Source organism: Argiope bruennichi, chromosome 10, assembly GCF_947563725.1.
Source record: "Argiope bruennichi chromosome 10, qqArgBrue1.1, whole genome shotgun sequence".
NCBI lineage: Eukaryota > Metazoa > Arthropoda > Arachnida > Araneae > Araneidae > Argiope > Argiope bruennichi.
Window position 1 is genome coordinate 74,110,349 of NC_079160.1, and position 27,559 is coordinate 74,137,907.

The following is a 27,559-nucleotide window of genomic DNA, read 5'->3' on the forward strand; positions in this document are numbered from 1 at the left end:
TAAATGCTCATTTCCGATTTCAAAAGTCTCACTTCCGGTATATTATTTCTAATTTAACTGTGCTTTTAGAAATCATAGAAATAAAAATAAAACAATTTCGGATACCTATAAAGAATATAATAAGATAAGTTTCAAAAATTTTGAGCTAAGCGAAGAGATTTTGGGGTAAAACACACCTGACACATACACACCATAATTTTTTTTTATAGTTGATTTGCCTCATATTAATTTATATTTTATAATCAGACTTTTCTGAACACGATGGATTGTTTATTACAAAATTTCGAAGATTATATAAAAATAACTAAGAGGAAGCCCTCGTATGTAAGTGCGATTTATGTGCAAGTTAAATCACATAACACACAGATTTTGCTCGATTTTAGTGTTTGCAGATTCGGAAAAACATTCGGATATTTTTTTTTTGACGGAGTGTATGTATATTTTAGATATCCTGTATATCACTGAAAATACACACTGATAACTTTTTTCATGAATGGCTAGTTTTACTGCATGGGAGAAAGATCATACAACCATTTTGATTAATGTCATTGTATTTGTGGAAATACTGATGTGCTAAAAATTTTCAGAAAGTGATGCACTTTAATAGTCCGTAGCACTCATATGCTACAAAGAGTTTTAATAAGGGTATTTATATTAAGCCTAAATGGACCGCACGTTAAAGTGAAGTGCTAAAGAAATGACATTAGATTTAATGTACCTGACTAGGTTGCATAGGTATTTCAAAATTCGAATTTATTTTATTATTTTTAAATAATGCACTATTTATGCTTAAACAAGATATATTGAAGTGCTGAAAATTTTCGGAAAGTTATGTACCTCAATAGTCTGTAGCACTGATATGCTTCACAAAGTTTTGGCAAGGATGTTTTTTAAGGCTGAATAGATAACATGTTAAAGCTCAAACCACCCTCACTCGCTTTCTCAGTCTTAGATCATTAAAATATCCTGGTGGCTCCAAGTGCTTTGATGTTTGAACCGTTTGCTCTAAGGTGTAGGCTTCACCTGAACACATCCTTGCCTGCCTGGGGCTTACCAGACGGGATATGCAAACAGTCCACAGATGCTGTTGGACGTCTTTAAGGTGTACAATATCATGGACCTGATCTAGCCCTGCTGATCTTGGGGATAGGCAACAACAACAACATGTTAAAGCGAAGCACTAAAGAAATTACATTATATTTAATGTAACTAACTAGATTGCATAGGTAATTCAAAATTCGAATTTATTTTATAATTTTTAAATAATGCACTATTTATGCTTAAACAAGATATACTGAAGTGCTGAAAATTTTCGGAAAGTGATGCACTTCAATAGTTTGTAGCACTGATATGCTTCACAAAGTTTTGGCAAGGATATTTTTTAAGACTGAATAGATAACATGTTAAAGCTAAGCACTAAAGAAATTCATTATATTTAATGTATCTGATTAGGTTGCATAAGTGTTTTTTTCTCAAAAATTCGAATTTTATTTTTATTATCTTTAAATAATGCACTAACCTTGTAAATTCAAAAGCCATCATCATTTTTATTTTATATAAGATATAACTATATATACAGCAATTTTAATAACACGTAACAGATAAAAAGGAAACCGTAAATCGTGATATTTAAAATAAGAATAGATTTATTAATTTTATTTTTATCGCAAAATTCTCCAAAAATAATATTGAAATGTGTTATATTAACTGTCTATCTATCCATCGACAGGTCACTTATTTCTATTAAAATCTATATATTCAAAATGCTATCATTATGATTGATTTCAGGAAAACGCGATATTTCAAAAGAAAATCTATAAAATTTGATAAATTTGGTATGCATTTGCCAAACTTTTTGAAAGTGTAATAAACTGCAGATTTTTAAGATAAATTCATTCACTCATGTTTTAGTCATTTGCAGTTTAAAATATAAAGGAATTTTGAAAAAAAAAACATTAATTAAAAAAATCATTAATTATTCATAAAATATTTATTAATTAAAATAATTTTTATTTTGCTAATCATTTTTAACTTTAAGATAGCTTGAATAATTTATATGTAAAATAAAAATCAAATATTTTTATATTTTTTTTACTTATGCCGCGTTTCTTCATATTGAATATTTTACTAAAATTTCATTATATAGTCTTCAAATCTCACTTTTTATGATTATTTAAGTTATTTTGAATTGCATGATTAGATTGCATAAATTAGTAATAAATTTTATTAATTAAATTCTAAATATTAGATTGCATAAATATTTTATAACATTATTTAATTCATCACTTAACCTTAAATTTGATTCTAATTCCCTTTAACTTTAATTTTAAATTTAAATTTAAATTCCCGTGGGGGGCACTTCGAAATGAGGATGAGATGCTTCCGGCATGGTGGTTGGATCTCGCCACCCTGGATGGTACACAAATAGGTGGGGGATCTGAATCCTCTCAACGATGACAGGACGTACTTCCTTAGGGGAGGGTTCTACCGTGGCCGGTGATGGCCCTTAGGACTCAACCACAGTTCCCTCCAAGGTTGCTGTTGCGGCGGTCCGTTCATTCAGTTTTATGGTTTAAATCCGTGTGCCTTCGTGACGGGTTGGAGTCAGATGGTTGACTTAACTTTAAATTTAATAACCTTTGATTCTCATTCCCAGCCCTCCATTTCTAAGTGATCATTAATTATCAAATTCAAACAATTTAACTTTTAATTAATTTATTTTTAGATTTGAAGTTTAACCAATATGCACTATTTCTTACCCCCCCCCCTTCCCGATCCATCCTAAAGCTTCTGAATGTTCGCAAAGATTTCAGACCTTTCTGGAATGAGATCCAGAAAATCATTCCACTATTCATCATTAACATTAGTTAAAAACCAATCGAAATTCTACGAATTATAATTAACACAGTTCAGTTGATTAGTACGAGACAACCGTTGAAACGGTTTAAAACGGTCTGAATTCAAAGAATCAAAACTCGGTAAGCTCTGGCATAAAGAATTGAAATTTATATGAAATAGTTATTAAAGCAATGTTGTTTTAAATAGGGATAGTAAGTGAAGTGGCTAAGGACCCCTGTTAGGCATATTCTATTTAGATTCAAAAAGATCATAATCTTTATATAAGACATGGTCACTTAACTTATAGATCTATTTATGGAAGACCTCTTCTGGATGCTAGATAAAAAATTGTGCCCTTTGTGTGGAATTTCAAAGAATGATAGAATTATTCAGTGGCAACACGAATGAAGAAAGAATACATAAAAAAAAACATTTATTAGGTCAAACAAATTTTCAGAACATATGTACAGTTACAGAATTTCCAGGTTCGTCCTACTACGCTTATAGTAAAAGCAATATCTACAGCTGCAACACCAAAGGCAGCCCGAAAGACACATCGTAAAAACAAGCAAATATGTTCACTTTATTATCACTTATTAGATCTACATTATCGTATAGACAAAGTCATACGATTCCGATTAAATACATGTATATTTAGATGTCAAATGAAGTGATTAGCTTAAAGTAATGACGCAAAACTTTAGAGATAGAGTGCGTCGATTTTTGTGGAGTAAAATATATAAGACAGTATGAATTTAAATACAAATACAAGCTATTTCAGAAGTTAAATACTTAATTTCCTAACATTTTACTAAATATGACTAATGAGATCGAAAAGTTGTGTAAAAATATAGGCAATATAATTTTTTGAGCAATGCTTTTACTAACTTAAACAATATCAAAATAATCTTTAACCCCTTTAAAGCTTTTTATTTAATTGAAAGTTTATGCCTATCGCCAACATAATTAGAATTTGCCAAGCGTGGAGATGCTGAATGTTTATACAATAAAAAATAGAATAAATAATGGTTTTTGAAGTCGGATACAAATGAAATTTAAAAACAACAGGCTAAGAAAAAAAATTCATGAAAGATTTCACAAAGAAAGAAGCAAGATTTCGTTTTCATGCATTAGAGCATTTAAAAAGCATTTTGCACGTGGGGTAACAATTTGCATTTGGCTTAATTATTATAATAGCGACTCATTTGTATTTTTCTTTAATTCCCTACATTTTTTTCAAGAAAAAAAAATTATGAGAAATGAAAATTATGCTTTAAAGCTCCAACTCGCATGAAATTAGGATACTTAAAAGAAAAACAGAGGATTTTTTTTTCTTTTTACATTTGCTTGTATTCATTGTTATTTCATTATAGTAAAAGAAATTATGCAAATTTGTATATTTTATCGTTATCACAGTGAAAAACGTTTTTAAATGCATTATTCCCATCAGAAATCTTTAAATTATCAGCTATTTAATCTAATAGTATTTTGAAGCTCAGAACCAATTTTATGTTATCTTTAAATGATTCTAAATTCAGAATTAAAAAATTAAAATAGATATGAAATTGTCTCATTTATGTGTCTTAACACATAAATGAGACACCAATTTATTTCTAGAACACCGATTTAACACCGATGATAACACCGATTTATTTTTAGAATTAAAAAAATTATAAAACTATTACAGTTTCGTATTTTACAAGACTTTCGTTTAGCATATCTTTAAAAAATGCGTCTGTCAACTGCCCCTTCTTCAATATTTACAGAAGTATTATAAAGATTTTTTCAAGTAGAAAAGAGCAATACAAGATTTTTGCCAACAACAATGCAAAAATCCTTTCACAATGATAAGTACAGACTTTTATTTCTGTCAATGTTTGTAATATTGGGAAACGGAAGACTTGTCCACTTTCAGTAGCATAAATCTTTCCTTTTTCGAATATCTTGGAGATAAAAGAGATATTTTAAAATTCAAGTGAAACGAAAGAAAGCGACAGGAAAAGTTATATTTAAAGGAAATCTTTCAACTCTTTATTTCTTAAAGTACAATAAACTTCTATTGACATATGATGTTAATCTTTTACTAGTATAAAAGATTTTTAAAACTTTTGTAACATACTTGTCATGAAGCAAAGTAACTATATTTATTCCAAAATAACTATTATATATATATATATATATATATAATAATGCATACGCTGACACTTATATATATATATATAAGTGTCAGCGTATGCACCGTGCAACGTACCCTAATTGATATTAGCTTTCGAAACTGTAGACCATCTCGTGTACCATTGTTGACTCTGCGGTACAAAGCTCTGCGACTTGCCTGGACTCATCAACACCGTCATTGGACTCTTAACCCTTAACTGGGGAGGTGATATTTTAGAACTTAACTGGGGAGGTGCGGTCTACTAGACCGCATTTCATTTACACTCAAATTAAATTTTCTAATGAATTTATTAGTATGAAAAACTGCCAATGTATTTTGCAGATATTTTTCTTGATATATAAATATGTTTTAGAAATTTTTCAAAACATATTCCCATTGAAAATAATAAATTCGTTGAACATACATTTTCTTCTCAAATTACATGTTACAATAAATAATTTTCTTGAAAAAACATATATATATATATATATATATATATATATATATATATATATATATATAATAGTAATTTGAGATATTATATATATATATATATATATATATTACTTTTTGAATCATATTTATTTTTACAGTATATGAAGGTATATCGAAGACAATATAATGTAAAATTCAACAATTATAAGAAAAATAAAAAAAATTGACAATGAGTAAAATCTGCACTTATTTTATCCGCTTGTGTGACTTTCATAGCACGGTTTTCTAGGGCATTTTAAACATACAGGTTTAGAACTAGTATAAAAATCACCCTATATAATGTGTATATATATCTCTTGGTATATTGATATTTTTTATAATTTTTTTCAAAATACATTATTATCACTAGACAAATTAATTATGTTTGAACACACATATCAGAATCAGTTGAACGTGAGCTTACATCGAAAAACTTTTCTGCACGATTAGCCTTATCACTAAAATCACCTTCTGCTTTATTTAAAAGTGTCTGGAGCCCTGCTTCATAATAGGATCAGTAAATTGGATGATATTTCGGCGCCCAAGTTTTAGCGTCATCTGCTAAGCCTTGTTTATGACTGGAACGCTAACAGGGAGGTGCGGTCTTAGAGACCACGCACAAAGAAATAACTGAATTATTTTAAAAAGCATCCGCTGAAATCGGTTGAAAATGTACACGTGCATTGAAGGTCATAAAACAGGTAGCTACAGAGTCAATCCATTCAATTGAGCTAAAAATAGAATAGAGGGGACTGAAAATCCATCGCTAGTGGTCTCATAGACCACAAGTCCCCAGTTAAGGGTTAATGATTGTAAAAACATTGTCTGGTCTAACGAATCACGTTTCCAATTGTATCGGGCAGGTGGCCGTGTAACGGTGTGGAGAAAATCCCATGAATCCATGAATACCTCATGCCGACAAGGAACTGTTCAAGCTGGTGGAGGCTCTGTGATGATATGGGGCGGGTACAGTTGGCATAAAATGGGATAGTTGATACGTCTAGACTCGACCATGACAGGTCAGCTGTACGTTAATATCCTTTCTGATCACCTGCATCCATTCATGCCCTGTGTGCATTCCAACGAACGTGGACCATTTCAGCATGGCAATGCGCCACCCCACAGGTCTACAGTAGCTATTGAGTGTCTTGAGGAGCAGTCTTCTGAATCTGATTCCCCTGACATGAACATTATCGAGCAAATCTGGGATGTTTTGCAACGCGATGTCCTTATCAGATCTCCACCAACTCGCACTCCCATGGCATTGTGAAATCATGGTGTAAACAGTCTACAGAATATCTTCACAAATTAGTTGACTCCATGCTACGCCATGTTGCGGCATTTCAGCATGCTTGTAGGGGCTCTACACAATATTAGATTGGTGTACCAGTTTTTATGGCACTTCAGTGTAAATATTTGCAAAGTGCTACATTCAAAAAGAAGGGATTCACAAATAAATATTCCAACTTTTCAGATGGTTAACCCATTAATCGGCCATTTTTTTCTAGTCGCAGTATATTAAAATAATTTTTGTATTGAGAGAAAATTATCCATTTAGCTTATTAAATAAATTTAATTTGATTAATTAATTCGATTAATTAAAAGTTAGTTAACAAATCAAGACACATAATTTTGTGTGAAATAAAGAAACTTAAATATCTATGATTCTCTCTTCTTAAAAAATTTGAGAGAACTTATGTTACCTTACATCAATTTATTAAAAAAAAGGATGAATTTGGTGAGAAGTATACTTTTAATGATTTTAGAAAAGGTTAAAAGGAAATAAAACTAGATGCAACCTTTTTATTCTCGGAAATCAAAAATAATATAAATATTCAATATGAGTTTTTCAGAAAAGAAAAGAAAAGAAAATCGAGATACAGTTGCTTATCCCACATTTTTTCCTGTATGACTAGCATAAAACTTTAAAACGCCTGCAGATATGCATGTATGACACATAATAGATCTTTCTTTCTGTTACTATACTAACCGCGGGTGTTAACTCCATTTCTGCCAACTGATGCTGACAAATTTAAGGCACGTATATATATTATTTTTCAAAGCGTCGCACTAGACATGCTGAAAAAAATGTAAGATGAGTCAACCCCCACCCCTCTGGATTCCATTTTTCTTTCTGTCGACTACATTCACCTGTTTATATTGACAGAGACTCATATTTGACAGTTATAACTGTGGTAAATTTAAGCTTTCAACTATTATTTTTTTATTTCCGATGAATAAAATTATTTTCGTTTTCTTTTCTTTTAATTACCCTACCTATTAATTTATGAACATCCTATATTGTTAAATATGTCTTGTTATAATATTTTCATTCTTTTATTTCGGCGTATTGTTAATTTGAGATAAGGAAAAAAGGAGAATAAAAGATTCTTACTTGTGTATGGAACATGAGACATCAGTTTGTGCACTCTCCGATGTCCTCATCTTTGACGGGCTTCTGTCCATGCCTTTTCGAAGCGATCTTAGAGACTGAGATCTCACAACTTCAGGCGATAATCCTCTGGAAACTAACGAACCTCTAGAACCCACTGGGCCATTAGTAACAGTCGCATGACAACACCGAGGACTTCTGTTCAAGACACTGGGATCCAAAGTGGGACTTCTGCTGATTATTTGCTGATTCAGCAAAGGGCTGTAACGAAGAGTCTTACTGTCCATCGTTGGACTCTTCCGAATGGACGACAAATGTCGACTACATTCACCTGCAGAAGGGTTGGTTAGAGGACTCAATCTGTGGGCAGTCTTTGGACAACCTATAGGACTTAATTCCATTTTCGGATACAAAGTTTTCGACTCACTGGGAGTCTTGGAGCAAGAAGAACTGCACTTGGGAAGATGATTCACCAAATTTGTATTTCTACTTAAAGTTTTGGAGGCAATGGAGCGCTTACTTTCGTTTGAACTTATCGAAGTGCAATTGGTCGCGTAAGGCTCTAAAGTTGGACTTCGGCTCATGGTCTTACAATATATAGTACGCTTGCTTTCGTTGCTATTGTTTGATGAGATACCGCCATTGGCGATGTAAGGCTCCATTGTTTGGCTTCGCCCAATAGGTTTAGAGTCTTTGAAGGTCTTATAGTTGCCATCGTTTGAACTAGTTCTGGAAGTACCAGGTTCTGAGGTAGGACTTTTACCAGAAGATTTGGTTTCGCTGGATTTTTCAGACTGGATCACACTCGGGTCGAGAGTCGGGCTCTTGCTCAATTTCACCACCGCCTGGTTCCTAGGTTTCGGTTGCAATGTCACAGGGGATTCTGCTAAGCGAGAATAACCAGATGTATCTCTTGTAAATGGAGGAAGAAGCAGCGAGAAATCAGTTGTCCACCTTTTCTCCTTGGGAGTCAGTCCTACATAACTGAAGTCGGACCGACTTCTGGGGATGGGTGATTTCGGTGCTGGCTTCATTGGTTCTTGCTGAGGGATTGAAGACATATTTTCTGAAGCAGGTTGTTATCGGTTTGAAAGTAATTTATGTAATATTTTATTGCATCACAGACAATTAATGACGAATCTTAATAAAATGAATTTCAAAATATTGTAAAATGAATGCTGGTCTTTGATGATTCTTTGTTAATGTTTTCATATGCATTCATGGAAATGTTTAAAAAATAAATTACTTTCGTGTGTGTGACTGTTTGAAGATGTTATAATATTCAGTTATTTCGAAAAAATAGTTGTTATTATGATTTTATTTTGTGTAGAAAACCATTATTTGCTATTGCTTTATTGCTGATGTTGTCCTTAAGGCTGTGTTGCTTTTGCTTACATAGTTGTTATCGTTGATACAGGACCATGTTGCTTATAGCTAACTTGGAGATATGAAAAGTTTTGTAAGCATAGCAGTATAAAGCATTGAGTTCACAGCAAATCATTTGGATACAAAGCTCGAGTAGCAGCAGTTATTTTGGCGCACAGTTCACAGCAATGCGAAGTGCAAGATGTTATTGTGGAGGTCTTGCGCTTAGAATATGCGGTGAAGACGAAACGGATTGCAACCATGCTGACTTCTAGAAATGCACTGAAAAAAAAAAGATAATTTCATTTAATGTCAAATTTATAATACGTGCTTAAAATCACAATAAAACTTTTATTAATTTATAAAGAGCAGATTTTTTTTTAAAAAAAAGGGCGTTAAATTTTCTCAATATTGCTTTTTTATCTCATAAATTATTAAAAAAAAATTTTTTTGATAGTTTTGACGCTGGATATTTAAAAAAAAAAAATCTTCTTTAAAACCAAATATATTTCAACTGACATTAAAATTCTTTAAATTATATGTTATATTAGAAAAATATGAATATTTTTTATCTGAAATATCATTTCCGGATTTTTTGAGATACATTATCCGGAAAGTTCGTATGTTTTTTCCATATATATTTAATACTAATTTGAACAATATTTTTTAATAATGAAAAAATGTGGAAGTTTAGCAACTTCTCATTTTCATTTTATGCTAAAAAAATAATTAATTTGTCGCTCATTTCATGTACAGTTTCCTCATTTATATATATATAAATATATATATATATATATATATATATATATATATATATATATATATATATATATATATATATATATATATATATAAACATATGTAACGTCATAGACTTATCATGACGAATATGTGTGAATATATATATATATATATATATATATATATATTTGCAATTGCAAATAAAAATCTAAAAAAGTTCTGAAATAATAAATGGACAAATATATTTTATTTTACCATTTGAAGTCAATGAAAAGCAACAAAACCGAACAAAATAAAAATAAAAATATTGACTTTTTTTTTTGTTGAGATAGTGTGTGCCCTTTTTTTCTACTTTTTGCTATATAATCCATTTATATCAATAGCATGAAATCCTTGGAAATATTTTTCTCAATTCAAAAATAGATGGCGCCACGCGTATACATTCCAAATTTAATAATAATTCCTGATAAAATCTTAATTAAATCCTAGGAGTACATATTTTTTGTATTTTCAGAATTAATCAGTGTGTTTCCGCACGGAACAACAAATGTTTTCAAAATTTCAGCACTGCAGCTCATCAGGAAATTAATGAGAGTCAATTATAAATTTCGATTTTTTTAAAAAAAGGAATGGAGCATTACTCCAAACTATTAATCTAGAATCAAAATAGCTAATTTTCTATGCAATTAGGCAAAAGTGTAGCATTTTTTTATTTTTATGTACATAATAAAAGCATCCCTTATTCTAAATAAAAAATGATAAAAAAAATTCAAATTTCAAAAATCTAAATTTTAAAATAAATACTTCAAAACAATTCTACCTACCACACTTGCTTACACGCATCTCAATATTACAAAAAATATATTTTTTTTTTAAGAGATAGATAAAAATAAGAATAAGGTTAAAAATACTCATAAACATTTTTGTGTGTGTATAAAACAAAAAGTGTTTAAAAAAAACATTATTTTTTTGTTATGAAGACAAAAAAAAGCTCATTTTTAAGGCACCATTAGTAGAATTTGGATGATGTGGAAATTGATAACGATATGAAATAACTAAAGTTAAATGAAAGTAATCAAATGGAGAGCTCATTCGAAAATATGATGCAGAAACAGTTTTTCAATCTTATAAGGTCGCTTCGCATAAGGCTTATTCGCATCATTATTAGGATGATAATGCCATCAATGTGGGAACAAATTTTACTTATAAACTGACGCATATGCTTTTTTGCTTCGTTATCAAAAAAAAATTCCATTTTACCCTAATAACATTTTAAAATATATATTATTTTCTGTTTCTTAATCACTAATACATTTCATAATTCATATTTATAGTATTTATAGAATCTAATTTTTTTTACTGAAAATTGAATTCCAGAGATGTTTGATATGAAATATCAAATTAAAATTTATCGATTAACTGATAACTAAGTCTTAGAAATGTTTAAATAATGCTTTCTCTGTAGGAACACACAAGTGAGCAGAGTATTTATTTATTTATTTTTGAAAACCTACCTTATCATGAGTGAAATGATGAAATGAAATTATTTATAAAGCGGAAAATTGAACAAATCAATTTAAATGGATGGACACATAAAATTTTATTTTTCCTTGTGTTAATACAGAGATGTTTTTCTTTTATTTATTTTTATTTTTATTTTTCTTTATTTTTTTTCTTTTTCTTTTTTCTTATTTTTCTACTTAATAGATAATTTTTGCTTAATATTTTATTATTGGTTATTGCTCTACTTTTTAAGCTCAGGCATTCAAAAATTATAAGATCCAAATCAGAATAAATCAAGTTAATACTGTTCACATGCAGGCGATAGGACAAATAACGTTTGGCAGATTTTGTAAAGAATTTGGTTTTTATATCTTCATTTTTCTAGTAAAATCAATATATTGTTTAGACCTTTAGAAGGATACAGAAACCATCTGTGCCATGCTGGCTCCCGGTCGATCAGAACATTCTTCAGAAAAAAATCGAACTAGATAGATGAAATTTAGAATGCGTTTAAACGAAAATTTGGAACTGTATCAAATTGTGGGTCAAATCTATTATTCGAAGTTTGGTCATTCTATCAGTCTGTCTGTCTGGCCCTATATACACTAATTTAATAAATCAATACTGCCACTAGAAAAATGACACTTTTCGAAGCGTCAAAATTTGTGCGAAATCCATCAGCGTATATTCCTACAAATGCGAATGTGGTAACTGAAAGCCTCAACTATCTAGATTTAAATTTTAAGAGCATTAGTACAAATATATATCTTATTTTATTCTAATTATTTCATTGGTATACCACCTGTTTGCTATGCATTTTTGCACCTATGAACAAGGTAATGTTATGGAAATTTTGTACCGAAATTCAAAGCACAACAGAGTCTATTAGGAGTAATAATAAATAATGACACTTTATTTTACGCAAAAGCAAGAATAAGCATACAAAAAAACACAACCGAAGTATACACAAGAAGAGAACTTGCAATAAACAGCAGAATACAAGCAACAAATCGGTAGTAAACAATCATAACAGCAACAGGGACTCACAGAGAATTCGCAAGAGACAGACTTAGCTCAATTGCTCATGTCTCCCGAATCAACTACTACTCTCAACTGATTGCTCACTTGAGAAGAATTCATTTGCCGACTCACTATTGATTGACTACATCAAAGAAACTTCTAGAAAAATCACGTAATCTTGTGTTCTAAAAGAGCAATCGCCAAATTCTTATTGTTTCTGAAATTTTCGATTCGATCGCCAAAATCGCCAAATGATCACCACGACCAGGAGTCATTGATCCTACATCCATCAGAAGAATAAGTAAAACTATTTTTTCTGCCTTAAAGCTAAAAGCTCTTGGAAGTAATGTTACAGATTCGTAAAAGTAATGAAAATTTATTAGATCTGTGATATATGAAATTTTGGGCTAAAGAATTTTGGATGCGGCCTTTGTTTGCAGACCTAAGCTTAAATTACAGATTTTCATCAAATTTTGATTTCAATAAGTTTGAAAGGTAATTTTTCAAAATGTGTTTCAGATTCACTTCTGTATTAAGAAATTAATTCGTAACATACCATGTCTTATAAGTATATGAAAGAAGACGGCATGGTCCCTCCAAAACTTTCTTGCTCCCTCTCAAATAAAGCTGTTTTATCCCAGATAGCAATGGTGTATAATAATTGTTCAACTTTAATAAAATATTAACCTTTGACGGAATTTAACCTTTTTACTAAATCTATCAGGTTCTCCTTGGCGAGTTATTTGGCGATGAATCCCTGGTATGTTGTTAATAGTATCCGAAAATCGAATCCATGTTTTTGATTAGTTTCTCATAACCGAATGAAATCAAAATTTGACAAAGAAATATATTTGTAAATACAAAATCAGTCATTACGACTTTGAGTTACCGTGTTTAGGTTTCTAAAATTACCGAACGACAAATAATTATAGTTCTATAATTTTAGAAACATAAAGTTATAGTTCTATAATTTTAGAAACATAAAGTTATAGTTCTATAATTTTAGAAACATGTAAACACGATAGGATAGGATTGTTAGATATGGCTTATTTTTTATAGGTTTCTAGACTATAGATGTTAATTCTGTGTATAGAATTTTATCTCTCTGCCTGAGTTATTTTGTAGTATCGTGTTAAATCATATTCGAGCAGCCGGACAGACAGATTTCCCCTAAGGGGATTTTGCTCAAAATTTGATGGAAAATTTACAAATTTGGCATGAAGACCGTATACTAAATTTCATCTGTCTAGATCAAAGCTTTTTTGTAGCTATCTTAGTCACAGAAGGACATTTTCCAAAAATGCGTTTTTCGAGATCATGGAGGATTAAAACTTAAAAATTCATCAAAAATATCGATTTCGAATTTTTTGACGATTGCTATACTTTCTTATTATGTAAATTATGTATTAATTTTGTATTAATTATGTATTATGTATATTATGTAAACGAGAGAAAAGTCGAGAATAGAACAGTTATACCAGTTTTCTATGACATGCATGAAACGAAGTTAACGGTATTCTCTACATCATTTGGGTAAAAGCATTACACTTAAGAAAAGGATTTTTATTTACCATTTATTTTTAGTAGCTTCTCTTACGAAATGATTTGAATAGTTATCCATTCAGTTTAACTTTAACTAAACTGATTATATTACTTTGCATCGTTGCGTGCAGTTGCTATTTATTTAAAAAAAGATATCCTCTATTCATTTCTAGATTTGCATGATCTTTTAGTAGACTGTGTAAAGAAAGAGATTTTTCGTTTTCAATTTGCAGAATGAATTTAAAGTAATATTTTCATTTCATTTCTCAGAAATAAGTTGTAGTCAGTAGTTATCAAAAAAAATTGAATTAAAATAACCGTAAATATCTATGTTAAGGTATATTTAACATTTAACCAGGATTTTTCTATATTAATACAGTTTTTATATAAAAAAAACATGCCATCCTTTGTCATGCACTAATAATTATTTTAACACTGATTAATTACAGTTTGACGAGGGTTGAGATTTCCGCTTCCTTGACCTTACATTTGTGGAAATGTCAAACAGATACGCACTTCATTATGTGACCCAAATATTATCACTTTTCAAAAGATAAACAAATAAGAGTAGTAATTGCAAATATGGAATTTAATGCTCTAAATGTCAAATTTCTTTTTTTCTCGTTAGCCAATACGATACTCATGTGGTGAATATTTTAAGGATTAGCGAATATTTTTTTTTTTTTTACTTTCTCATATATGTAATATAGAGAAAATATAAAATTCTTCAAAAAATTCAAACTCGAGATTTTTTTCGATTCTCCAAGCCTTAGACCTCTCCGAGTTCGACAAACACATTTTTGAAAAAGGTCTGTGTGTCTATCTGTTCATAGTAAGTCCGGCCATTCGAATATAAATTAGAATGATAACTACAAAACGAAGAAAGATAGATGGATAAGATTCAGTACACAAAATTATCATCTGTAATATAGACTCCTGCCAAACTTTGAACCGAAACTAACAATGGGTTGATTGTATTTTGATCTATACTTCCAGAAACATGTAAATACGATAATACAAAAGTGCAGTGACTTAAATATATAGAATTTAGCATGGGATTTTGTGACTACAAATGTATTTTTGTCTCACTCTTTGAGAAAAATGCGTCTAAAGCGCAAATTTGATTTTCGGTCACCATTAACGCAAAATAATAGCCAAACGAATTCGCCAAGGCTGATATGATAGATTTAGTAAAAGTGCAAAATTCTCGCCAAATATGTATATTTCGCAACTGTTGTACGCCAGTGTTATGCAGGACCTTCTCTGGCATGACAAGCGTATTAGCGTGTGTGCAACAAAGTTTTGGAAAGATTTTCCCTGTGGTTGAACTTGAGAAGAAATTGTTCGCCAATTTTAAGTGAAAATCTATGACAGTGACTAACAAAAAGTTGAAAGATCTTAATTTGAAAATATAATTGGAAGAGAAGAATTCTCTCTATAATATATAATAATATAATAAAATAATATATAAAATATAATATATATTTATGTATATATATTATATATAATATAAAATATAATATATAAAATAATATAATAAAATAATAAATCTAAAATAAAGGTGTTTTCCCATTCTCTCCCGATAAAATCGGGCATCTTGGCTAAATCTGTGAAAGCCACGTTTTTATTTTCTTTCATCAGAGTTGTATTCTTCGCAACATAGTAGAAAAGAATCAAAATTTTCTTATTAAGGGCGCATTTTTTTTTTCATTTTATAGAGGAAAAATAATTACTTACTCGATCATTGACGTGATTCTAAGATACGATCTTTGAGGATTAATTAGATATTTATTGAAATTTCTCACAGAGTTCAGTTCCCTTAACATTTTAGTAAGATCAGAAAACAGAAAATAAAAAGTACAAGCCTTCTAGGCAGATATGCAAATGTTAAAATTCAGAAATGAAAATATTAAAATACATAAATGCATTCAAATTCAAATCACATTTTCAATCTAAGTTTACAATTTTTTAAAACATGTTTCCTGAAAAATATTAACATTTACTAGATTCACTAAAAAGCAAAAGACGGAAACAACATTCCAAAATGTCTTTCTAAAAATACATGCACATTTATGTACTGTATGTATTTGATAGGCAAGCTGCACTATTATTTCATTGAAAACAACGAAATGCTTTCACACTGAGATTATTATATAAATATCATTCGACATGAACATAAATGGAACCCCTTTTAAAAACCCATGGAAATAGAATTTACTTACAAAATATGTAACAAAATTTATTTTATTAGCAACCGTATTATTTATTACATATTTATTTCCTATTTTGATGGAAGCGAAACCTAAATTTAAAATTCATAACATAAATTAAACAGAAATTCCATTTTCGTAGAGACGAAAAAATATCGTCTGTTTACCAAAAAGCTATTAATGGAGTATAATTTCTAAATATCTTTTGAGAATTTTTTTTAAATATTTCACGATATTCAAAATATACTTTAAAACATGTTTTGAATATCGCATGAAACAGTTACCATTTTTATGACTGCATTCATCCAGAATTATTATTTTCCTAAAACCTTGTATTCCCTTTCCTTTTGAATGCCATATGAAATATTTTCTCCTTCTGGTGGGCGTATTTATCCAATGTTACCATTTTTGCAAAATCTTTTATTTCCTTTTAAGTTTCCTTATTTCAGTGAACTTTCACTTTCATTGCATTATTTGTATTTAATTATTTACTGTTATATCTTTTGTATTTACCTTTACCTTTTTATTTCCATTTTCTCTTTTTTACTTCTAACAACCTATAAAACTTATTAACTGATTTTTTTTATGGATTTAACTATATTTTTAATTTATTTTAGAAGCACATTTAGCTATATACACCGATGATTTTTTTCTTGGTTTCTCATATACGAAGTATAGAAAAACGTTAGTAAAAAAAATTCTCAAATAATTCGAACTCGAGATTTTGACGAATCTTTACGTTTTAAACCTCCCTGTGTTCAATAATCACATTTTTGGAATATGCCGGTATAGTTTGTCTGTCTGTGACAAAGATAACTCAAAAACGCTTTCAGCTAGACGGATGAAATTTGGTATACAAGCTTAAAATTTAATTTCTAGGTTTCTATCAAATTCTGAGATAAATACGCTTAGAGGAAATCTGTCTGTCCACCTGTTCGAATATAAGTTTGCACTATAATTACAAAACGAAGACAGATAGAGAGATCAAATTCTTTATACAAATTTAACAGCTTTGGTATAAACGCCTACCAAATTTTGAGCGAAATCTATCCAGGGGGTTGACTGTCTATCCGTCTATACTTTCAGAAACACGTAAACGCAATAATTCCAAAACGCAGTGACTTAAATATATCAAATTTGGTACGTGATTTCGCGACTTTAAATGCAATTTTATGTCAAATATTTGTCGATTTCTGTCCAATTTTGAGTAAAATCTATACAGTCGAAGTCTGCCTGTCCTGCTGTTTGAATATAAGTTAACACGATACTTACAAAATGCGAAAAACTAGATAGATAAAATTTGGCACACAGATTTAACTTTTATAATGTTGACACCTTTCAGATTTTGAGCCAAATCCTGTGACTATCTGTCTGTTCTGTCTGTGCTTTTAGAAACAAGTAAATGCTATAATTCGAAAATGCTAAATTTATACGAATATTTAACGTTTCTTAACTCTTGAACGTCAATGTCATCAAAGGCTTTCACTGGGATAATTTCCTAATTAAAGTTTCTACTAGAAAGTTTTAGGAAGACTACTCGTTCTAGCTTTATTAATAAATTATTTCAGAGAGGCTCAATTTTGCCTTCATCCTTTACGCTTTGATAATTTTTATTTTTTATTTTTTTTAATACCTCTCGGTGTCAAGTTCTTCCAATCATCCTTAACTCAAAGAATACTTTTTTAATATGGTTATATTCTAAGGTTAGCTTCAATCAAACGATTAAAATAAAATTAACATTATGTTAAACACAATATGTATTTTTCTTACAGACGTTGATTACGGAGTTTGATTTCTTTTTACAGAATTTTCATTTAACTTGTCATAAAAATTGTATAGTAGCAATGGAAAAATCGGATGAAAATATCATAGCATAAATTTTATATCCAAGTTATACTGAAACCATTTCGAAATGGAAAAAAATAATGAAGTAAAAATTTCCTTTTGAATGTTATAAAGATTAAAAGCATTCATAAAATAAATTTCTGATTTCACCTTTTATTTCTTTTTATAATAACAACCGCCAACTAAAAAAAAATGATATAAATTCGAATTACTTTAAGGTGAAAAATAACAATTACTCATTGCGATAATCCATAGTTTAAATGAAGATGACTTCAATACTAACATTCAGTTTGTTTTAAAGCAAACAAAGGTCATAAAAACTTATATCAAATGAAAACAAATAATATCTTATGCCTGGAGCTAACATAGAGAGTTCCTGGCTTTAAAAATTCGGAATGATTTTTTAATAAAATAGTTATAAACTTCTGAATTCTGAATTTATTCATTAAAAGATTAAGCAAAACTTTCAGCCAATTCCCAGGGGAAAATACACGAAACCTTTAGCATAACTTATATACCAGTAATTTGTCTCCGACTTAGTAATTTGCCTTTAGTACTAATATATAGTACTAATTTGCCACCGTCGTTCAATAGCTCAATGATGTGGTTATCAATCTTTTTGTGCGTGGAATGTCATAGGTATACTAGCATTATATTAAATCTCAACCCAAATTAAATATTCTAACACGGGCTCTCTCCTCGTACATCGAGGTCGTATACAATATTACGTATTAAATTTAATGTATTACGTGCAATCGTCTAGCGTGTTTTATTACAGGTAATGCGAAGGCCGCAGTTGCCTGGTGGGTGTCGGCTTCTAAACCGAAGGGCCTCCAGTTCGAGACACGATTCCCTCGAAGAACCGTCGGGCAAGCAGGTCTGGTGGATGCTAAATCCGTCGGGCCAAACACCCTCCCACTGGTGCGAGCAGAAAATTTCAAGAGAGTAATGCCAGCCCAGATGTCGCATCTTGCAATTCTGACACAATTTCAGAATTCCGTTATTCCTGAATTGCAGCAACGAAATGTCATTAGGGACATTGTATGGATGCAAGATATGGCTCCTCCACACGTCTTCCAATGTGTTCGACCAGTGCTGCAACAACACTTTGATGATAGTGTCATCTCTAGTAACTTTGCAGTTTCGTGGCCACCGCGATCCCCCGACTCACTCCTATGGATTTCTGGTTCTGGGGTTATCTGAAATCTAAGGTGTATACGCCTGGTCTACGAGATGTGTCAGAATTGCAAGATGTCATAACACGTGGAGTTATGCAGATTCATCCTTTCATGTTACGTTCGGCATTGTTGTCCACAATTTCCCGAATGCAATGCGTTGTCGCCCGCGAAGATGAACACGTTGAAAACCTGAAATTATAACTTTCCATTCCAATAAAAACTTTTTTTCTCTTTCCTTTCTGTGTTGTCATTAATCCTTTATAATGCTCTTCTTTGCATATGCTTTACGGCGGCAATTTTCGTCACACGCTAATCGTTCCAACGCCATTTGTGGTTTTTCAACACGCTGATCAATTTGTGCAAGGAAAAAGTGGGTGTTGCCATTCAAAAATTTCAAAATTCTCTCACTGTAACCGTAACCGTGAGTTCTGCGTTGTTTAGAATCATCAAAATCTCCAGCGCATACCTTGAAACAGCCATGTCTGAAATTTTTGTTCGATTGGTTGAGCGGATAGGCCGCTAGGGTTTCATATATAGAGGAAGTTTTTTTGGACCACCCTGTATATACATATATAATGAACTACAAAACACGCATCTTCTGGAAATTTTTAAGCTGGAAGTTTTTACATAATATTGTCATTAAATCTTTGTCCTCCTTTATTTTTTATTTAGTTGGTTTTATTCAAGCTTTTAATCTTTACTGCATTAAAAATTTTTTCACATTATGGGAAAAAAAGAAAAGTCGAAAACTGGTAACATAAATTGTTGATGTTAGAAGCAATCAAAATTACGTTTAGCCCGTAACTTCGAAGCAATTGCAGCTGTTGAGAAACTTTAAATACAAAAGTTATTTGTCTTAATGAGGCACTAATTATCGTAACTTAATTTATTTTTCTATCTTCAATATGAAAGAAATCATAGCAAAATTATGATTACAGTTTCCATCATTTCCAACCCTTAGATGGCTCATTTACGAACTCCCATTTTTTTACGAACTTTTTACATATCTTACAACTATATATATATATATATATATATATATATATATATATATATATATATATATATATATATATATATATATATATATATATATATATATATATATATATATATATATATATATATATATATATATATATATACATATATATATACATATATATATACATATATATATACATATATATATATATATGTATATATATATATATACATATATATATACATATATATATATATATATATATATATATATATATATATATATATATATATATATATATATATATATATATATATATATATATATATATATATATATATACATAGATAGATAGAGATAGAGATATATGAACGTTTAGACGAAGGTTGGTTTTGGGTTCTAGGGACCATGATGTTAGGAGAACTGTAAGAATTTTCTTGTTTTGCCGTGAGAACCATTGAAATAGGTAGGCATCCTTTAAGAAATCTACCTAACCACTGGATTCAAGTTTTCAAGATAAAAAAAAGAGAGGAAATAAAGGAAAAAAGAAAGAAAGATATTTTTTAATTTTGTTTTACAAGAGAGGTGTCACCCGAATAATAATTCTGAAAAAGATTGAAGATTTACACCAATATTCGAATTACACGTCACAACAGAATTATGTTTTAGAATGAAATTCCTTGTCCTTACATTAGTTTAAATCTTCTCGTTATTGCAATAATGAAAAGTCGTATTCATAAATTTCTTAAATTATAAAAATATTGAATGGAAATAAAATTGACATCATCGTAAAATTGGCTTTCTCTTTGATTTAAAGTAGTTTAAGAAACTATTTTTGTACGATGATATGCACCAAAGAATTGTGAAAAAATATGCTAGAATTTCAATTATGTTTTGATTTTATAGTATTATTTTTGAAAAAAAATTGGGAAAAAAGCATTTCTTAATGAATATTTACACTCTTCGGATTTCGTGATATGCGAAGTTTGATAGTTATAGATCAAAAAGTTCTTCCCTGTAGAGAGTTTTAAACGCTTTTCGCACTAGGGATGCAGCGAGGGGTACAATAGATTTTACTAATTAAAACCAACTTATATGCAGTACCATATTTAAAAAAAGAAAAATATTAATATTAAAATCGACTTTTATGCCATGATTTCTATCACTTCTTAATTTTCAAAACAATTTGAGAATTATCCAGTATTTCGTTATTTTTTTATTTACATTACTTATTTATTCATTTCTATAATTATGGATTTTGCCAAAACTATTTTCCCTCTCCAACTCATTTTCATGGATTCTGAAGCTTACAGGATTAAAATTCAGAAATCCTTACCATTCTATTTAAAACTATCTGCGAATAATAGCAAATGATTTTTTAAATACTATACTTACCATTCTATTAAAAATTATTGGATAATTATAGCAAACGACTTTTTAAATATTAAACTTACCATTCTATTTAAATTATCTGAGACTTATAGCAAACGATTTTTTAAATATCATTACAATTCTATTTCTATTTCTAATTCTTTCTAATTTCTATTTCTGAGAATTATAGCAAACGATTTTATATATTTTATCCTTACCATTCTATTAAAAACTATCTCAGAATAATTACAAACGATTTTCTAAATATTCGCTTATATAATCTTAAAACACTTCCAGATATTCTTTTGCGTAATTTATTTTTGTTTTCTAACAATCTCACTACTCTATTTCAAGTAATTGTCTTCCCTTAGGGACTTTCAGAAACACTCCATATTTTTTCTGAGAATTTTCACTCCGCACCGCCAAAGCACGGCTAAGTAGTCTTCTGTACCGAAAAACCACTCAGGCAATTCCGATTCGAAAAGGCAGAATCGCCCATTCCATTAAAGAGTGGGAATGAGAAAGCGAAGAGCTCGTCTTCCTGCGTCCATCACAGAAATTGTAGGATGATAAAACTTCCCCGCTGGGCTTCTTATCTCTCATGATAACAACCCACTCTTAACGGAACGCACGTATATTTAGAGAGGTCCTTTTTTTCCCGGGGGATTTTACGACCTCGTAAAAAAAAGAGGACAGCAACAGCAACAACAACAACAACAAAAATGCGGAAGGGTTTTGCCGGAGAGCTCTCTCTAAGGGAATGAATGGGCCAATCTGTTCAAACTGAAAGGATTGGCACTGACAGAAAAAAAATAATAAGGGAAGAAATAAAAGCAGGAGTTGTTTCGTGAACTTTGATGACTGTCCTCTAAACGGTGCTTGGTCTCTTTTTTTTGTTGAGGCGGATTTTTCCTGTTTTTGGCGAAATCTCTACTCTGGAGAATGGTTTTTTTTGGGGAAAGGATAGTTTTTGTTGCATCTGGTAATGCTGGTACAGGCATCACGCAAGATATTGAACAGTAAAGTGTTATGGTTCGGAAAGATGTTACTCTTTTTCGATATGAAGTGTAACGTTTGTTGAAAACAACAATTTCCCAGCTCTTTGAATGATTGTTTCTAATATTGTGGGAATAGCAAAATACTGCAAGAAAGAATTTTTGGGGAGAAATAACTTTTATTGAGAATCTAGTGGACGTTATTCCTTTTCATGGAATAAATATAAAAAGAAATTGTACTAAACTTTTTGGAACATTTATTAATCTTTTTATCCAGTTGCCATTATTCTCTGACAATGAAATGAACAATCTAAACAAATCTAAAAAGAACAAAAAAGGAAAACGACAGTTTTTTTTGACGAACAATAACGACTGTCCTCTATATGGTACTTAATTTTATTTTTAAAACGGTATTTCCAAGATTTTTGTTAGAAGATTTTTCTATTTTCTAAACACGTTCTGGGGAAGAAAGCTTGTTACATTCAAAAAATATCTGTTTAAATATTTCAATACAGACATTCATTTTTATATAATGAGCAGTAAAGTGGAAAGATGTTATTCTTTTTCCAATATGAGTTGTGCCCTTGGGTAAAGATGACGATGCTTGTGTGCTCTGATTTATTTATTTATTTAGTATTTTAACCATGACTATGTTCCCATTACATCTTATAATATTTCTAAACAATATTTCTTGTTGGAATATGTATGAAAAATAATACTTCAAATTGTTGTGCAGTTATTGATATTTTCCTCTGCAGTCATTATTCTTCAAAGATGGATTGCCGAAGCTGCCTAACTGGGAGAAACTTCATTTATAATAAAGAAAGAGAATAAATGGAAACTGACGTTATTTTGTGAACTCAGATGAATATGCTCTAAATAGCACCTGGTCTATTTTTTCTAAAGTAGTCTTTGTCTTGTTATGGTTGAAATCTCTACTAAGCATAAAGCGATTTTAGAGGAATGATGGTTTTTGCAACATTCCATTAATTCCTTAATCTGTCTTAGTGAAGGTATCACGTAAACACAAATTATAGATTAATTTTGGTTATAATGGCATCATGATGTTATGGGGCTTTATTTTCATTTGAGAGTCCATTTAAACAATAAAGAGAATTACCGTAGACTATAAAAATAACATTAATAGGTTTCCCAATTTGAGGTTTCAAAATACGTTGTCATAGATGTTATAAGGTATTTGACTGAAATTAAACATAACCAATAATGTCAGAGATACAGATAGTTCCAAAGGTGGCTAGTTTGTAATATTCTTATGAATACAAAATATTAAAAAATTTATATTTCCACCAAAATAAATCTTTTTTATTTAGTTAACATAAAACGGCTGCAAACAAACGATTCTATAAGAAAGACTTTATGTTATATCTCAATGATGGTTTCTAAAATATTAAACAATTTTATCTACAATATTGCAAATTAAAATTGTAAAGCCTTAAATTCTGCACTTTTTTTTATTGTATCATAATGCCGCCTATGATAATCAGTTGACTAATGCTCGAAATATTATCCGTGTTTGATTTCAATTTAATATCTTGTGTATAGTTTATTAAAAGTTTATAATTCTATCAAAATATTAATTTTAGCATCAAAATAGGACTCAAGTGTATGATACACAAAATAAGATGGAATCGTGTCATTTTAACAGTATTACACTTTTCTTTTTACTGCAAAATAAAACTTCTTAATAGTATCAAGACCCATGGTATTATATTCTTTTTCAAATTGTATGTTTTTTTTATGTAAAAAAAGGAAGCAGGTTTTTTTCAGGAATGGAATTTTACTTTTTGACTTTTAATGGAGAAGTATTTTTTTAATTATAAATTTGGAGAAAAGTATCATGGTAATAATGTTTACTTATTTGAAAGATAAATTTATTTTGGAAGTTGGACTGTAAGACATGAAAATAAATACTGAATGATCAAATTATTAGACCACCCCCTTAATGCAATGTTGGACCATCTTTTTGTCTTTCATACTGCATGAACTCTATGAGATTTTGGTAAGAGTTATTAGGAAATTGGGTCCAAATTTGACTAAGTGAAATTCCCAATTCCTTAAGCTTTGATGACACTGGATTTAGAACCCTGGTATCTCGTTTCATCTCGCCCCGCGGATTTTCAATTGGATTAAGATCTAGTGATCAGGCAGGCCAACTAAGCCAAAGTCTATGCCATGCTCTTCGAACTATGGACAATGTCAGCTTTATGACAGGAAGCATTATCCTGCTAGAAATATCCATTCCTAGTAGGGTTCAGTTGATACCTCACAAGTCAAGTAGACCCATTTTGTAGCTATCTCGCCCTATACTGGCAACAACATGAAGTTATGGGCGATCTGCGTATAAGTGTCAAGCGGTCACTCAGCATATAATACAGTATTTTAAAGAGAAAAAAAAATACGAATTTTAAAGTTTTAGTGAAATATTGAAATAAAATAGACTTTCATTTCAATAATGTGAAATATTGTTCCAATTAATACACACACACACACACACACACACACACACACACACACACACACACACACACACACACGCACACACACACACACATATATATATATATATATATATATATATATATATATATATATATATATATATATATATATATATATATATATATATATATATATATATATATATATATATATATATTCATAAGATTGTTAAAGTTTCGGTAATACTTCAAGACAAACAAATTGATATCATTGAAAAAAATAAAATTTAAAATTTAAAATCGTATAAAAATTATTCTTTTAAGATGATCTCTAAGAATAAATGCAGAAATCTTGCATTAATTTTTGCTGACATTAAATCAAAAAAAAAAATTCCCATCCTCCAAATTTCTTTACGTAAAATTTTAAAAACTTATTCACAATGCTCTAAAAAAAAACGAGAAATTATGTTATATCCCTGTATTAAAATCTCTTATTCTGAATTAGCTACATTTACCATGTGTTCAAATATTGGCCATGAAAATCAACAGTAATTAAATTCCTCATTTTCATGACTTTAAATATGTTTATGCACATAAAATTTAAAAATAGCTGACTTTAAAAATTCTCTTATTTTAATCGATCCAAAATTCATTGTTCCCTTGTAAGAATTGTTCATTTTCTCTGACATTTTAATTAACATCAAAACCTATGATCTTGTCAAGTTATTCTAATACTCACTGGTCATAATTTATTACCTTACAGACGAAAAATCTCAAGCCAGAGATTTAATCAAAGCCTTGAAGCTCAGACTTTATGGCGTTCTTAGAATTTTCCCGTGTATCTTTCAGATAATTAGTGAGAAACATGTTCTTTGTAAATTGTCTTCAGCGTAAATATCACATTTTATGTTGCAAATTACACTCCTCTAACACTTAATTACTACGCTGAATCATAATTACTCTCATTGAGCCGTCATTATAATAATTGCATTACTCCGGTTTTCTGTCATTAATAATAAGTGATATTAATTTAACGTTGGATGACATTATAACTTCTCCTGGAGCATTTAGATAAAGAGCTTCACGTTGAATGGTTCTTTCAGAAACTGCTTATCGTACACAGAATAAAGCTAAGTTCACAAAAATTTAACAGATAATTTTCCAAGCTAAATGTTTCCAGTGCTTTCAAAGGCAGGTAAAAAATGTCTCCATGGACTCTTTCATACACAAATTACTTTGTTTTTCTGGATTTTTCTATAAACATTGTCTCCATTTATTACTTTCTCGTGTACGTAGCATAGAGAAAGTATAGTAATCGTCAAAAAATTTGAACTCAAGATTTGGCGAATCTCCACGTTTTAGACTTTCCTGAGTTCAAAAAATACATTCTTGGAAAATGTTCGTCTGTCTGTCTGTGAAACAGATAACTCAAAATCTCTTTGAGTTAAGCAGTTGAAATTTGGTATACGGTCTTTATACAGATTTGCAGATATCTATCAAATTTTGAGCAAAATATGTTCATAGGAAGTCCGTCTGTCTGACTGTTCGAATATAAGTTAGCACGATAACTATAAAAGGAAGAATTCTAAATAGATACAATTCGGTATACAAATTTAACATCTAGAGTGAAGACATCTGTCAAATTTCTATCAAATTTTGAGCAAAATATGTTCATAGGAAGTCCGTCTGTCTGGCTGTTCGAATATAAGTTAGGACGATAACTATAAAACGAAGAATTCTAAATAGATACAATTCGGTATACAAATTTAACATCTAGAGTGTAAACATCTGTCAAATTTCTATCAAATTTTGAGCAAAATATGTTCATAGGAAGTCCGTCTGTCTGGCTGTTCGAATATAAGTTAGCACGATAACTATAAAACGAAGAATTCTAAATAGATACAATTCGGTATACAGATTTAACATCTAGAGTGTAGACATCTGTCAAATTTCTATCAAATTTTGAGCAAAATATGTTCATAGGAAGTCCGTCTGTCTGGCTGTTCGAATATAAGTTAGCACGATAACTATAAAACGAAGAATTCTAAATAGATACAATTCGGTATAAAAATTTAACATCTAGAGTGTAAACATCTGTCAAATTTCTATCAAATTTTGAGCAAAATATGTTCATAGGAAGTCCGTTTGTCTGGCTGTTCGAATATAAGTTAGCACGATAACTATAAAACGAAGAATTCTAAATAGATACAATTCGGTATACAAATTTAACATCTAGAGTGTAGACATCTGTCAAATTTTGAACCAAAACCAACTGTCTGTCGGTCTGTACTTTTAGAAATAAATAAAAGCGATAATTCAAAAACGCAATGCCTCAAATATATAAAATTTGGCATAAGAATTTGTGACTATAAGTGAAGTCATGTAAAATTTTTGTTTCAATTGGTTGAGGAAAACATGCCTAAAACACAAATTCAATTTTCAAATACTATTTACCCGATGCCAGAGATTAATCGCCAAATAACTCG

The 27,559-nt window shown here is 30.0% G+C and overlaps 1 protein-coding gene across 1 annotated transcript in view; it reads right to left on the reverse strand.

The window, feature by feature from the left end:
- LOC129989337 (uncharacterized) overlaps positions 1–27,559 on the reverse strand; it is a 118,145-nt gene that overhangs the window by 74,054 nt on the left and 16,532 nt on the right. The window contains exon 2 of the mRNA XM_056097815.1: positions 7,863–9,506. Within this exon, the coding sequence (XP_055953790.1) occupies positions 7,863–8,920 (1,058 nt within the window). The 5' untranslated portion in view covers positions 8,921–9,506. The remainder of the gene's footprint in view (positions 1–7,862; positions 9,507–27,559) is intronic.